Source organism: Xylona heveae (genome assembly GCF_001619985.1).
Source record: "Xylona heveae TC161 unplaced genomic scaffold L228scaffold_5, whole genome shotgun sequence".
Taxonomy (NCBI): domain Eukaryota; kingdom Fungi; phylum Ascomycota; class Xylonomycetes; order Xylonales; family Xylonaceae; genus Xylona; species Xylona heveae.
Window position 1 is genome coordinate 261394 of NW_017264197.1, and position 14050 is coordinate 275443.

At 50.6% G+C, this 14050-nt stretch overlaps 3 protein-coding genes across 3 annotated transcripts; all 3 read right to left on the minus strand.

Annotated features, from left to right (window-relative positions):
• Positions 1-312: 312 nt before the first annotated feature.
• On the minus strand, positions 313-4973 carry L228DRAFT_238499 (putative RSC complex subunit; the record flags this gene model as incomplete). Its single annotated transcript, XM_018331055.1, has 4 exons — positions 313-666; positions 732-4471; positions 4549-4744; positions 4923-4973. The coding sequence occupies 4 exons, from the start codon at positions 4971-4973 to the stop codon at positions 313-315; spliced, it is 4341 nt and encodes a 1446-aa protein (XP_018188110.1).
• A 1447-nt stretch (positions 4974-6420) lies between these two features.
• Positions 6421-8069, minus strand: L228DRAFT_253093 (clathrin adaptor, mu subunit; the record flags this gene model as incomplete). The annotated part of the gene is made up of 4 exons (XM_018333730.1): positions 6421-6460; positions 6502-7376; positions 7430-7521; positions 7733-8069. The coding sequence occupies 4 exons, from the start codon at positions 8067-8069 to the stop codon at positions 6421-6423; spliced, it is 1344 nt and encodes a 447-aa protein (XP_018188111.1).
• Positions 8070-9473: 1404 nt separating this feature from the next.
• Positions 9474-12314, minus strand: L228DRAFT_128655 (STE-domain-containing protein). Its single transcript, XM_018329073.1, has 4 exons — positions 11812-12314; positions 11644-11743; positions 10019-11542; positions 9474-9925 (listed from the first exon to the last, which is right to left on the minus strand). Exons 1-4 carry the CDS (start codon positions 11909-11911, stop codon positions 9763-9765), a joined length of 1887 nt encoding a protein of 628 aa, XP_018188112.1. The 5' UTR covers positions 11912-12314; the 3' UTR covers positions 9474-9762.
• Positions 12315-14050: the final 1736 nt, after the last annotated feature.

Consider the following 14050-nt stretch of genomic DNA (forward strand, 5'->3'; position numbering starts at 1 on the left):
AGGTAGACAGAAGAAGATAATGGTACTGATTTGAGGAGATCAAAGTGTTTGATGTAAAAGTATTGCGGGTGAAAAAGGGAGGAAAGAAAAAGAAAACAATGGAGAAGAACGCCAATTTGTAAGAAAAGAATAAGAACAGACGAAAGAGAAAAGACGAAAAAAGAACCCTGCCCTAGAGCAAAAAAGGTGACCGCACGCTTTAAAATTTGAAATCCCATGGTACGAAATACGAGACAAAGGAAAAGAACAAAATAAAGGAAGAAAAACGGACAAAAACGGACAGAAATGGACAGAAATGATGCTACAACAGCATTACTCGTCATCGCTCATGCCCGTACTTTCTCTTCCATTCGGATACGCTTGACTTTGGCCATGTGCGCCGGGACCACTACCGCCACTCTTTGATCCCATGGTCAATTTGAGCTTGGTCGGTCCGGGACCGGGCGTGGGTGTGCTACTCGTTTGAGCTCGTGCTCCTCCAAATCCCACCGACGAGGCCGCTCCGCCAAGTGGCGTATCGGCTCCAGATACTAGACCAGTCGACGACACGCCGTCCATGCCAGCAGTCGCAGACGCCGAGGATTGCGCGTCATCAGCATCTCCTAGGGCTGCTGCAATGTCGGGGTATTTCTCCAATTCATCTTTGAGCTTTTGGTTAAACACAGCCTGTTACAGTATTAGCATCTTCTTTTGCCACACAAAATAGCACAAAAGTTGGGGCAGTGACTAACCTCAATGGTATTGGCATCCTGGAAGAGTTGACTGGCATCCTCGTTAAATGTCCTCGCGTTATTACACATTGTCCGCAGATCATCCCTAAACTCCTTGACGCTCTGGTACTCCTCCTTGTTGATGCGCTTCCTAATCATATCCAGACACATGGGATTCTGAATAATGGCATAGTAACCCGGAAGACTCTTTGGTGGAAGCTTCATAAAATGTTCGGTAACGCCGCGGACAATCTGGTCGCCCTCGTCATTGAACTCTCCGGTAATCGGCTCTTCCAAATCGACAACATGCTCAAACACATTGTTGAAAATCTTTTGGTGAACCGCCCTTTCTTCTAATGTCAAGGTTTCCATCATGGCGGCCTTGGACTGCCGGCCACGCTTCCGCTTCGGCGTTGGCTCTTCAAGCACTTCTTCCGCCTTGCGCTTCTCCTTGAGCGGCTTGCGGCCACGCTTGCGGGGTTGTGGTGTCTCAGAGCTGTCCCGGTCAGGCGGCGGCGGTGACTCGTCAGGCCCTTGGTCCCCCCGACGCTGCTTCTTCTCCTTGTTCGCCGCACGACGTGCCATTTTGGCGTCGCGTCGCGCAATTGCCTCTTCAATCGTGTCCTCGTCATTGTCAACCGCCTCGAGCCATTGTTCCTCTGTAAGGCCGTCATCGTACCGCACACGAGTTCGCTCACGCGCGCCACGGCCCATGGTTTCTTCAATTTCCTCAACAACGGCATTGTCATCGGCCATGTATATTTCTGGCAGCTCCGACTCGCCCATTAGCCGCGGAAGACCCTTTTCGCCACTATATCTGGGATCCCTGGCACGCTCGGCATCTAGTTTCTGGAAAACAATCAATTCGTCATCCGAACGGGTCATGATGGCGTTGAGATCATCATCATCCATCTCATCCTGTTCAAGATTGTCCGACGCGTCGGCACTCTCGAGCATGACTCGCAACAGCGCTTCCCGCTCTTCGTTGGTCGACTTGTTGTCAAACTTTCCGGCCTGAATGACTTTGCCATCCATGTCCAATTTATAGTTGGCACGCTCAAGAATCTTTTCTTCGACAGAGTTGGAGCTAATCAGTCGCAGGATGCGCACTTCATTCTTCTGGCCGATACGGTGGGCACGATCCTGTGCCTGCAAGTCTTGGTGCGGATTCCAGTCCGAGTCAAAGATAATAACCGTGTCAGCCGTCTGCAAATTCAAACCAAGACCACCAGCACGCGTCGAGAGCAAAAAGCAAAAGTAGTCCGAGCCTGGTGCGTTGAAAACCTTGAGCAAGTCGGACCGATCATCCGCCTTTGTAGAACCATCCAAACGAAGATATTTCAGCCCACGGAGTCGCAAAAAGTCTTCCATGATATTCATAATCTGCGTCATTTGGAAGAACATCAAGACGCGGTGGCCGGTCGCCTTGAATTTGGGTAGGATGCGGTCCAGCAGCTCAAACTTACCCGCCGTACGCCAGAGCAAGTCGTTGCTGCCCCTGCCCGGGTTCATCTGCTCTTCAACCTCGTCAAACACAAATGGATGGTTGCAAAGCTTTCGCAACTGCATAAGCATGTTGCTCAAACCACGCATGCCAGTCTTGCCCCCTTTGCCGTCGCTGACGACGAGCTTGTTGTGGTTGACCAGTTGCCGGTACAGCTTGGACTGGAGAGCCGAAAACTTGCATTTGATGACGCGCTCTTGCTTTTGAGGCAAGTCCTTTTCCACATCCTTCTTCAGACGACGCAGCAAGAAAGGCCGAAGAACCTTGTGCAGACGACGAATGACGAGCAGCTGCTCTTCTTCCGTCAATTCCATCTTGTCCTGGCCACCAGTGTTGGCAAACGGCGTATTGAACCATTCGTCAAACGATTTGACAGACTTGAAAATGGTTGGCAATGCAAAGTTGAGCAGTGCCCACAGCTCCGGCAGGTTGTTTTGCAACGGGGTACCGGTCAAAATGAGTCGGTACCGCGAGGTGTAGTAACTCGTCAATGTGCTACTGAGCTTTGACTGAGTATTCTTCATACGATGACCTTCGTCGACAATCATATGAATCCACTTGATCTTGCAAAGAATCGGCCGGTCCTTGATAATGTACTCATATGTCGTAAGTAGCACCTGGAAGTCACCCCAGCGAATCTGCTGCTGTTGCTGCTTCCGAACGTTAGGCGGCCCCTTGTAAACAATTCTCTTAATTGAGGGAGCCCATTTCTCAAACTCCAGGTTCCAGTTGGTCAGGGTACTCAGCGGCACAATGACCAGGAACGGGCCATTTTGCTTCTTCATCTCGATCAGATAGGTAATCAAACTGATTGTCTGGATCGTCTTGCCAAGACCCATTTCATCAGCCAGGATACCGTTCAAATTGTTGTTGTACAAGGAAATCATCCACTGAAGACCCTTGATCTGGTACTCCTTGAGCGTACCACCGACCAGAATCGAAGGTTGCACCTTAACCTCTTCCTGGATGCGGTGCGCCACCTGGTAGTAATTGATCTGGCTGGTGCCACCCTCATCAACCTCTTCGCCTTCTTCCTCTTCTTCGGCGGGGAACTCTCCTTCGCCATACCGAGCGGCGGCTGAACGCTGCTGTTCTTTGACGGAACTCGCAAGCTGGCTCAAGAAATTGTCAGTCTGCGACAAGAGGTGCGAGATACGAGAGTCCTTGGCCTGGCCGAGCAACTTAAGATAAGTCTCCTCGTCGTTGGCCTTCAAGGCTTGCAAACGCTGCTTGGCAGTTCTCTCCACACGTCTCTGTTCTTCCTTTTCAATGTGCTGGTGGTGCTGAATCATAATACGACCAAGCTTCTGCACACGCTGCCGCTGGTTCTGAGCAGCCATCTGAATCTCGCGGCCGTGGTTGAGAACGGCTTGGAGATGATCATACTGCTTCTTCTTCTCTCGCGACTCGCGAGCGTCCCGCTGCTGCTTCTCTAGTTTCTCCGTGATACGAGCCTCGCGGAGCGATTGTCGCTTCATTCTGCGATACAATGCACGGTTTGCCGTCATGGCAAGGTTATCCGACATGATCATGTCTCGACTGATTTGCTGTCGAAGCGCTCTCTGCTTGGGCAGCAAACACAGCATCTTGTATTCAATCAAAGCCTTGAGCTTCAGCGAGTCATCCCCGTTGGGCGCATCCGATTTGCTGGTGTCCCATACGCCAAGATTGGCCGGCAATTGCTCCAACTCTGTCTTGCGAGACATGATGCGGTTGTAGACCAATCGCTCCCGCTCCTCGCGAATCTGATCCACGTCGACACCGACGGGCATGATACTGGGCACCATCAATCGCTTGTCTCTCAAGCCATGGTCGGCGTAGCCAATGGACTGTTGAAGATGTTTGTAAGGCGAGGTAAATGTCTGATAACCATTGCGGGGCTCGGGCTCTTCGGGTTTCGCATGTTCGCCATCAGTGGTCGGGGTGGCTTGAGCGACAGCGGAGCTCGGCGCAGCGGCATTGAGAGCATCGTTCGCGGCAGTCATATCCTGACCGATAGAAGCGGCTCTCTTAGCTTGCTGAGAAGCAAAGAGTTGCTGTTGCACATGGGGTGGAATAGCCAAATTCTTCGAGAGGAGCTTGAATGCAAGAATTTGGTTCCGCAAAGTGGACAATTGTTCGGGGGTGAAGCTCGTGCTCGCAGGGAGGTTTGGTTTTTGCGGAGTGCCGACCTGGCCGTTAGGGATCGGTGTGGCAGCATTGGCAGGCGCACCAGCAGAAGGGGTTTGGCTCTGAGGACCTGGACGTTGGGAACGGCCTGTTTCAAAGAAGAATGATCATGTTAGTCGCGGAAACGACCAAAAGAGAAGCCTCTAAAGGAAGGTTGTCCCTCACCATTGACGCCATTAGCGACAGGAGTACCAGCTTGTTGCTGCTGCTGTGCCGCCTGTTGTTGGCGTTGTTGCTGCGCAAAAGCTTGTCGCTGTTTGTTAATGAGATGGGTCTGCTGGACAGCCATCAGGAAATTGTGGGCTTTGATATACTCTGGGTCGTCTTCTCGGACGCCCTGCTGCTTCATCTGATTAAACTTCTACAACGAGGAATTAGCTTCATTTTTCCGCAAAACTAATACGGTTCCGCCAGCCATGGAATATCATGCAAATTGCAGAAGTGCTGCCAGGTTGATCACCAACAGAGAGGGAAGAGGTGAGAAACAAAAAGGGGAAAAAAAAAAAATTAGTGTAATGGGTGGGTGTGGGAGACATTACCTGATGCACATCCCGCACATGCTGCTGGGTGAGGTTTGGCGGCAGCGACATGGCGGCCTGGGGAATGGCCGGAGCAGATTGGACGGAAGCCATCTTTACAGGATAGTCGCCCTAGCCAGGACGTGATGCGTTGATGGAAACGCGGTTATCGCAAACCCTGGCTGAAAATGCCAGACGGGAATCGGGTGCCCAGTGATTCGCGTAAAATACGGTTGGTCGAAAAGGAATCAACGAGTGAATGAAGAGAAGCCGGCGGAGATGGAGAGAAGCCGGGGTGCGATGAAAACCCACGACGGCAGCAACAGCGACAATGATCAATGCAGTCGCGGTGTCACTGCCCCCATCTGTCGACACCTAGCTACACCCGGTCGGAAAATTAGGACGAAAATCGGGAAGACAGGTAGACGTAGCGTTGGTGGGCTGACGTCCTGACGGTATCGTTGATTTTTTGCTTTGGGGAGAGGTTGTCGCGCTCGGCGGATGCGACAAAGGAAGCGCGAAAGGGCGTTTGGCGGGAAAGATAGAGGGTAGACCTCGTCACGGGGACGATCGTAGGGTGATGTGAGAAAAAGGTCCCAACGCGTGGCGAAGGGAAGCGTGTAGAGCGGTTAGCGGGCGATAAAGAAGAATCAATATCGCGCCAACGAGGCTCAGGATGATCGTGGGGGTGACCACAACAAATGATTATGGGGGAAGGGGGGTGGTTGTGGTTGTGGTGGTGGTGATTGTCCGGGTATCTGATGGTCTCTGTGCTTCCTCTCTCTCACACTGTCTGGCTTCTTTCTCTGCCTCGTGTGGTCTTTGCTTCTCTGGCAAAGGTGGAAGGGGCGAAAGACGTCGTCGGAAGAAACTCTCGCTGCCTGTTGCCTCTAGGGCTGCTTTTGGCTTAGTTTTCTCGCTTATGTTTCAGCTGATACCTTATTAGGAAAAATGCATTCATCATCCATCAAGAAGTCGCCCGTCCCGTCACGTCAGTGTTGCTGCATTCAAGACGCGTAGATCAAGCAGTGTCAAAGTTCGCTCTCTGAGGTTGTATTTACAATTAGATTATTGACAAAGAGACGTCGACGATGAGTATCAGACTTACTCCAACAACCAACATGAAATATGCGACTTCAAGGCCGTCAGTGATCATCACCACTGTTGCCAGATTGCCACTTCAAGAACAAAGTATTCTACATCCCCACCAACCTAATAGTCATATTGTCCTACTTCTTTATTATACAAACCATATACAAGTATATTATCACTAGCAATTCTGAAAGGAGAATCTCTGTCGCTCATTGGCGTCACAGCGAAACAAAGAACCAGAGCACATATTACAAGTGATAAGTCCGAGACCATCATCATCAAGCATCAGCCCCATCTAACAGTGCTTCCAAAACGCCACAATCAAAATGCAGCCCAAAACTCCCAGAAATGCAAGCATCAGGGCCAAGACAGGGTTCCCTTCCCCCAACACGCTGCTCGATAGCATATTCGCGAGCGGTATTAAAATCTAGCCCAACACATCAGCACCATGCTCATTTATCTTTACCCTTATGCAGAAAAATTCCAAGAATCAAAATGGGGAACATACCGAATTTCATAGCTGCCTGCCCGAGTCATATATCTAACCCACTTGACACTACTGTAGTTGTTCTTCTCAAAGACCTTCAGATACCGCACCAGCAGGCCAGAGCTTGTAAACATGAGAAGTGAAAAGTTGAGGCTCAACGGCGGTCGGCTCCAAGCCTTTTGATTCGTCATTGAAGTAAGGGTCGCCTCAGCTGACAGCACAAATTCGCTTTGGCCAGTGAAGCGGGGAATCTTCCATACAATATTGTTGTGCTCCGGTTCGTACTTGGCCTTTCCTTGCGAAGTGCGTTCCGTGATACGCGCAGTGTTGAGTGGGGTGGGGACGCGCACGACAACATTGGTCGCGAAAAGCTTGCTGCCGTAGTTGGCCTTGATGGCGATGCTGTATTCGACCTTGGTCTTGCCAATTTCGTTGACGATAGCGTGGACCTTGAAAGGTAGGTTGACATTCTCGGTGGCGCGATAACGCATCAATTCGAATTCTCCATCGGGAGGGATGAATGAGATGATACGATCAGTGTCAAACTTTCCGAGCTTGACGCATTGGTGGAACTGGCAATCTTCGAGGGTGACACTGCCGGCAGCGGCGCGAGTGGCCTTGGTACCCGCGCGATTTCCCGAGGGACCGGATATATTGTCGCCATCAAGAAGGAGGCGGTCATTGAGGCCGAACTTACATTCCGGGGTACCAGAGAGGTAAGCGCGCATGATTATTTGTCCATTGACGTCCGCTCGGAGAATGCTGCCCGTGGCAGACATGAGCAGGTTGACGTCTTCAATGACATCAACAAACGCTTCGTTCTTGCGATACTTAATGTCGGATCTTCGCCAAGAGAGCGCGCCTGTTGCTTGCATCGTAATACGGGATGAGTCCTCCTAATCGTCATTAGTTGAATTTCTTTCCTCTGCGATCCAAGGATTACACCTACCATTGCACGCTCAGACTTGACACCCTCAGTGGTGATGTACATCTTCAGCGTATCCGTCTCTGTATTCTGGGGATATCCGAAATCAAGAATCTCTGATAAACGATTAGCCATTGACGCATAGCCAGATGTGCATATCTTCTCGTTCAAAATCATCCGGTGCCTTCATGTAATTTTGCGTCTGTTTAGAAAACTGTGTGGAGGCGGAATGCAGGATCGTGATCGATGACCCTAAAGAGTGTGCGATTTCAAAGAAGATGATATTACGGGGTCCACAATTCCCCAAGCCAAAGAACTCGCACTCACCATCCAGAAGCTCATATACCAAGACGAAATTATTCTTCACAGCCTCTTCGTCAAATTTCCCAAAGTAACTCTTTCCCAGTCCGACCAAGCGATATAAAAATTCAAAAACAAGTGCCGCATTGGCGTTGCTCTTTGTCACCGCCACCAAGTATATGTTCTCGTGCTTGACATGGCTGAATGTCGTCGATCCCAGCGTTAAGATGGGCGATCGTACCTGGGCGTTGGAAATGACTTGGATCCGAAATACATCAGCAAAGCGCGGCCGGCAGTCATTTCGAAAGGCGCGGAAGATGAGGTTCTCTCCCTTTTGATTAAAAATGAGGATTCCGGAAATCATGATTGCAAGTAATAGTCGTATTCAGAAAGCGTCTGTTAAATTGTCGCGTGGAGCGTGGTTGATAGTTTAGTTTGCTGGTAATGCTCGATTCCCGTCTATGCCAATGTAGTCCACTGGAAATTCAATGCAAGGAAAACCGAATTCCCTGAATGTCTATCCGCAATACTCGGGACAAGGTTATGATACCGATGTTGCTAGACTTTCCAAGTCTCTCCCCAGTACATCCAGGCGCAAACAATCCTGCGCGATCCCCGGCCTCAATAGCGTCTGTTTCCGCTGTCTTCGAAAATCTTGTATAGCACCGAACCCATACACCTTTTTGGTTCTGATTGTCCGTGTCGTCCAGTCTCACTAATAAATAGGACGTCGAAGATATTATATCCAGTCCAGTTTGGTTCCAATACCGGAGCAACTTGGGTGTCCGCGCCGTCACAACGATCGAGCAATTGTGATTTACTACCGACTGGTCCGAGCAAGGGAAGGACAATCGAATGAGGACGAAGCCGTAGATCTGTCCTCTCCTGGGTTCTTTGTGGTTGCGCCCTCTGCGAACGATGGCAGCAGGCTGTGGTGGTATTTAGGGGTTGAAGCTCTAATTTGGCTAGGATAAGCAATAGTTCAATGCGGGCCAAGTGGCGCAGTTACGGTGCGGGTCGCTGAACGGCAAGAGCCGCGCCGAAATACAGTGCATGTACCGCCCTGTGTTTGGCTCTTTACAGAGAGCCAGAAGCCGATACACTTAGGGGACCCCCGCTGCTAAGCTCCCCTTAGGTCCCCTATTCTTCCTGGCAGGGCTTCATTAAAGCTCAGGAAGAGGGAGAAAAATGGCTACGCGAGGAATGCGTTTCGCTTATAGAGACACCGTTAACACTGCACAGGTGTTACAAATATCATGGGCTGCACAAAATTGTTATGATGAACTGCCTTACTGTTGTACTCGTATTTCGGGTCGCATAACCCTAATTTAATGTTTGATTGTTACGAATATATAGGATGAAACTAAAGCAAAGACGTAGGAGCAAAAGACGGTCAAAGAAGCGGTTTAAAAAGGCTATATACTTGCATATCATCATGCGAGCAATATTAATGTACTTTACAGTAGCATTATATATATGAACAATACAATGGGAAAGCGATATTGATCCATTTCACGAACCCCCTCTATTGTAAAACGTCAACGGAAGATATAAAGGGGCCATAGCCCACAGACGATTAAATAAGGCACAATTATATGTATATATATAGTATATCAGAAATCCAACCCAATGCACCCATGCAAATGCTAATAAATGAAGATCATGCAATACATGCAGAAACTCAATAATAAAAGAAGCAAGTATGAGGGTATATGCACTATATGTGTTGATGTAGCATCTGAGCGGCAGAGACAAGCTGGCTCGGAGCCGGCATCGACATGCCTGGATTTGTCGTCATGGGCATAGACATTGAGTGGTTGGCACCATTGTGGAGCAGAGTGCTAGGTGCATGATGTTGGAGGTATTGCTGGTGAGCACGTGTTTGACCAGGAGGTGGATTGTGGCGCGCAGGGCTTTGGGAGATGTCATTGGGCGAGGCACCAGATGCAGAATCTTCATTATTGTCTTCTTCGTTGACTGCATCCACGTCCTCGCCTTCATCATTCGTGTTATTATTGCTGTCATAGTTGCCATCACCCTCTCCGTCCATTTGCTGTTCATGAATGCGACGGTGCCTTGAATGAGGTGTTAGCTCTTGATCGGCCACAGAAACTGTCAGGGAAGGATAGTGCATACTGTGCCAGATTGTCCGATCTAGAGAATCCCTTGTTGCAAGTTTTGCAAATATAAGGACGCTCTTGAGTATGAGTGCGCACATGTCTGAAGTTCAAAGGAAAAAAACCCGTCAGTGTGCACGCCCTCATGATGATGACTAGAACGAAAGATCAAAAAGGGAAAAAAAGCATAGCATACCTCTTGAGATGCTCTAAACGCTTGAAGAGACGCCCACAGGAAGGAATTGGGCAAGAATGGGACTTGTGGGGATAGGGGCCCATATCGGTTATAGTTGCACTGCGGGCGCGGCGCAATACACCAGGCATTGGCCGAATCGCAGGACTGCTGTGGACTGGATGTTCGAGTTCAGCTCCAGGCGCACAGGAAACATGACTCAGATCCCCATGTGGCTGCATCAGTCCTATCGGAGCCGGGCTAGCTTCGAGAGTTGGCATGGGCGTTGTATTCCGAGACAGGTCAATCAGTTCTTTTGGCTGCGCCATGCCTGCATAGTGGTTGGGCTGCACCTGTGGTGATGCACGCATTGACTCAATACCGTCCGGCATTGGTACAACCGAGCTGGACACAGATCGCCGCAGGTCACTCGGTCGAAGGGGAGCGTGAGGGTTAACAACGCTGCCTCCAACAGCGACCATTCCCATGCCCATTCCCATTCCAGGAGATCTTCGACGACGCTGCTTATAGGTTGGAGAACCTTCCAGCATGCCATACGGGTTGTTTGCCGGGACGCCTCCGCCAAACGTGCGAATGCCGCCATACTGAGAACCCGCAAGATTTGAGGGTGGCAGCTGGACCATGTTACCATAAGCAGTCGAAGCGCCAACGTCGGGAATGGCGGTATAAAGGCCAGTATCCTCGTTGGCAATGTATGCCGGTTCGGCTCCGAGGGGCATCGGTTGCTGAGGTGGAGTCAGAGGTTCAAAGGATACACCACGGTTGCTATAATCCTCGTAATGGGACGAGACGAATGAAGGTGCTGGCGAGTATTCCATATACGCGGGCATGGACGCATGGCGAGGCTGGGCACGAGAAAGGGCCATGCCATCGAGCTCTCGCTTCACCAAGTGTCCGTGGGGCAAAGCAGCCGACATGGGCAGAGGTGCCGCGGTGTAGATGGCCATCTGATGAACATCATCTGGCACAAGCGCGCCCATCGGCTGGGGAACCGTGGGCGGCGGAGGCATCGAGTCCATGGCGCGCATCACCGGTGAATTGGATTGCGAGTAATTCACAGCTACGGCCGCATTGGTGGTGGCTGCGGCCGCAGCGGCTGCGGCAGCAAAGGAAGAGGTATTGGCCTGCTGGGCCTTGGTGAGCTGTTCAAAGAGCGATTGGGACGAGTCAAATTCAAAGGAGAGAGCAGGCTCGTTGACGGCGACAGTGGTGGGCTCCTGGCTCATCTTCTCGCGCTTGAGGTCACGCTCTAGAGCGTCAAGGAAAAGGCGGTCATGCGGCACGCTATACCAGTAAAAGACCTTTTGCTTCTTCTGCGTACGGATGCAGTTGTTCTTGTAGAGAAAGTCCAGAAAGGGGCTCTTGGGCTCCTCGAGCGACGCATCGGTACCAGCCTTGAGGTTACGCAGGTCGGAGAAGATGCCTTCCTCGAACTTTTTGGAATTCTTTACGGGGCGCCCAAAGGCCTGGAAACGAAACGAGAGGCACCGTACAATGTCGGTGCCAGAGACGTGAAAAAGATTATTCCTGTAAGGTCTCCGTGTTAACACAGAGATTCCGACTTTGAATGCGGACTGCGCATAAGAGTGTTGAGGCGCTCGAGCAAGTGAAGAGGAATGTTGCCTTACCAAAGCACGCACGAGACATATTCGCCCGTGGGTAATAGGAATCGACGAATATATTGATCAGGCGCCCAATCGACGGGAGCAGAAATAAGAAAGTATTTTACTGGATTGGAAGAAAAAGATGTCAGCAAATTGGGTTGATGCGACTCGCGGCAGAGTTGGAACACTAACGATTATCGACCTGCTGAAGTGCTACCTGCGCATCTTGTGGAAGGCTCTGCTGTGCTTCACTTGAAAGCATAAACGTTTCGGGCTTTTGTGTAGTGGTCATGATGGCCAATTGGGAAAAGTAATATTATATATAGATATGAATATATACCGTGTATACGGGCAGGAGGTTCCTGAGTTGTCGGCTACCGGCCGAACAAGCACGTCTCCGTGGTCGGGGATCCGGGGTGCTGAACGCGGAGGATCGGCGACGCCGCAGATGTCGGCAAAGTGCAGCGTGTTGGGCGCGCGCACAGAGAGAGAGAGAGAGAAGGAAAGAGTGCAGCGGAGTACGCGATTAGTAGGCAGGAACAGAGACCAGGCCAAAAGTCGGAGCGGAAGCACCGGTATCGAGTGTCGAAAGAGATTGAAGTGGTAATGAAGTGCAAGTGTATCGTCTCACGAGGGCCGGCCTCGCAGTCTGACAGAACGATTGATCGAAGAGCCGGATCTCGGATCCCACCTGGGGAAGAACTGATCACAGCAGAGGAGCGACGAGAGGCGACGGTGGGTCGTAGACCACAATAGTCGCCAAAGCGAAGCACGAAGCAAGAAACGAGAGGGTAAAAAGCGAACTGGCCCCAGGGAACGTTGTGTTGCGACACAACGAAAGACTGATGACGAACCTGCGACACGTAGACTGGGGGTGCAGAGGACTTTTTGGAAACGGTGGAGGAAGGAGGGAGACGCGAGAGCAAGAGTAAGAGTAAGAGTAAGAGCAAGAAGAAAGAGGAAAATCGAAGGGGTTGAAAGTAAGTGACGTTTGAAGGGGAAGGGGGGAGTTAAAGTCGGGCAAGTTTGAGTGGAAGTTAGGGGGAGCTAAAGAGGAAACGGATCAGTCGACGACCAGCGGGATATCGCGGAGTTGAAATCAGGGGGGGCAAAAGCGCAATGGAAAATTGCTTTGAGATTTTGAGAATTCGGGGGGGGAGAAAGAAAAGGGAAAAGAGCGAAGACAAGGGGATGAGGGCCAGGCTTCAGATTTAGAAGCACGATGGTGGTTCGACTGCAGTTGGGTTCTTGTAGGAGCAAGTACGGTATAGTTTGTACCATGAGAGAGGATGTTTCTGAGTAGTCTCGTATGTGTGTCGGGAGTGTTTTGCCCCCACAAAATGGCCGACAGTCCAGCACGCACCCCTGGCCCCCCTGTAGAGACGATGTGGTTGGTGGACGTGTTGGTTTCAGTCCCGTCACGAACCGACGAAAGAGAATCAGGAAGGGACAGACGGAGAGGACGGGACGAGACAGAACTGGGAAGGAACGAGGGACAGCGAGTTGAAACAACCGCCAGGGGCAGATTGCGACTCGCAAAGAGACCCTGTTTTCCTCCCGTTCTAGCCTTTCTCGGTACAGCGGTACATGCACCACAGAGCCAACCCTGTCAAACCCAAGATATTCTGTGCTAAGCAATCGTGCCAGAACCTCCTCCAAGTCCCTCTACGAGTAGGAAAAGTGCAAATAATGTCAATTGAGGGATTGGCCAAGAGATACCTGGGTAGAGGGAAAACGACAATGTTACCTCTTTGGCAGAGTGGGCAGGGATTATGCCATAAAATGCCATCCAAAAACACCGAAGAAGAGACAAGTAAAGTGGGGCAATTTCATGTCAAAAAAGCACCACCGGCCAGCATTGTACGGTTTATACGCTATATTATTAACAGCAGGCATCTCGACATGTACAGAGCTACTGTATGTATAACAGCGGTCATACTATTAACAGTCAGCTAGTATTCTGCTTGACTGCCTCACGGCGTGGGAAAGCAGGATCGAGCGGGTTGACGTGGAATCGGAGCCGTAGTCTACACGCTAGACCTATTCTGTCGCGTATGCCAAGCTCGCGTAACCACTTCTGGTCAAGTTACCTACTGCCCTCGGTGTAAAAAAAGCCAAGAGGCACGCAAATATGAAGTGAGTGCGCGATTGAATGGTCTGCTGGCACCCACAATAATAAAACGTTAATATAATTTTCGCCTGACGGGAAAGCCAAAAGACATGGTGACCGTGGCTTCCGGTGGCTGGTGGGGTTCGGAAAGGTCAGCCATGGTGGGAACCAAAGAAACATGGCCCGTAATATTTTCCATAGACTACTGATTAGAAAAGAAACAAAAATAAGACCGATCAGAGTCTTAGCAGGTTAGCTCAACGGATCGTAAAAAGCTCGCATTGAGGAGACATGACTGGAAAAACATGCATACAAAGTCTA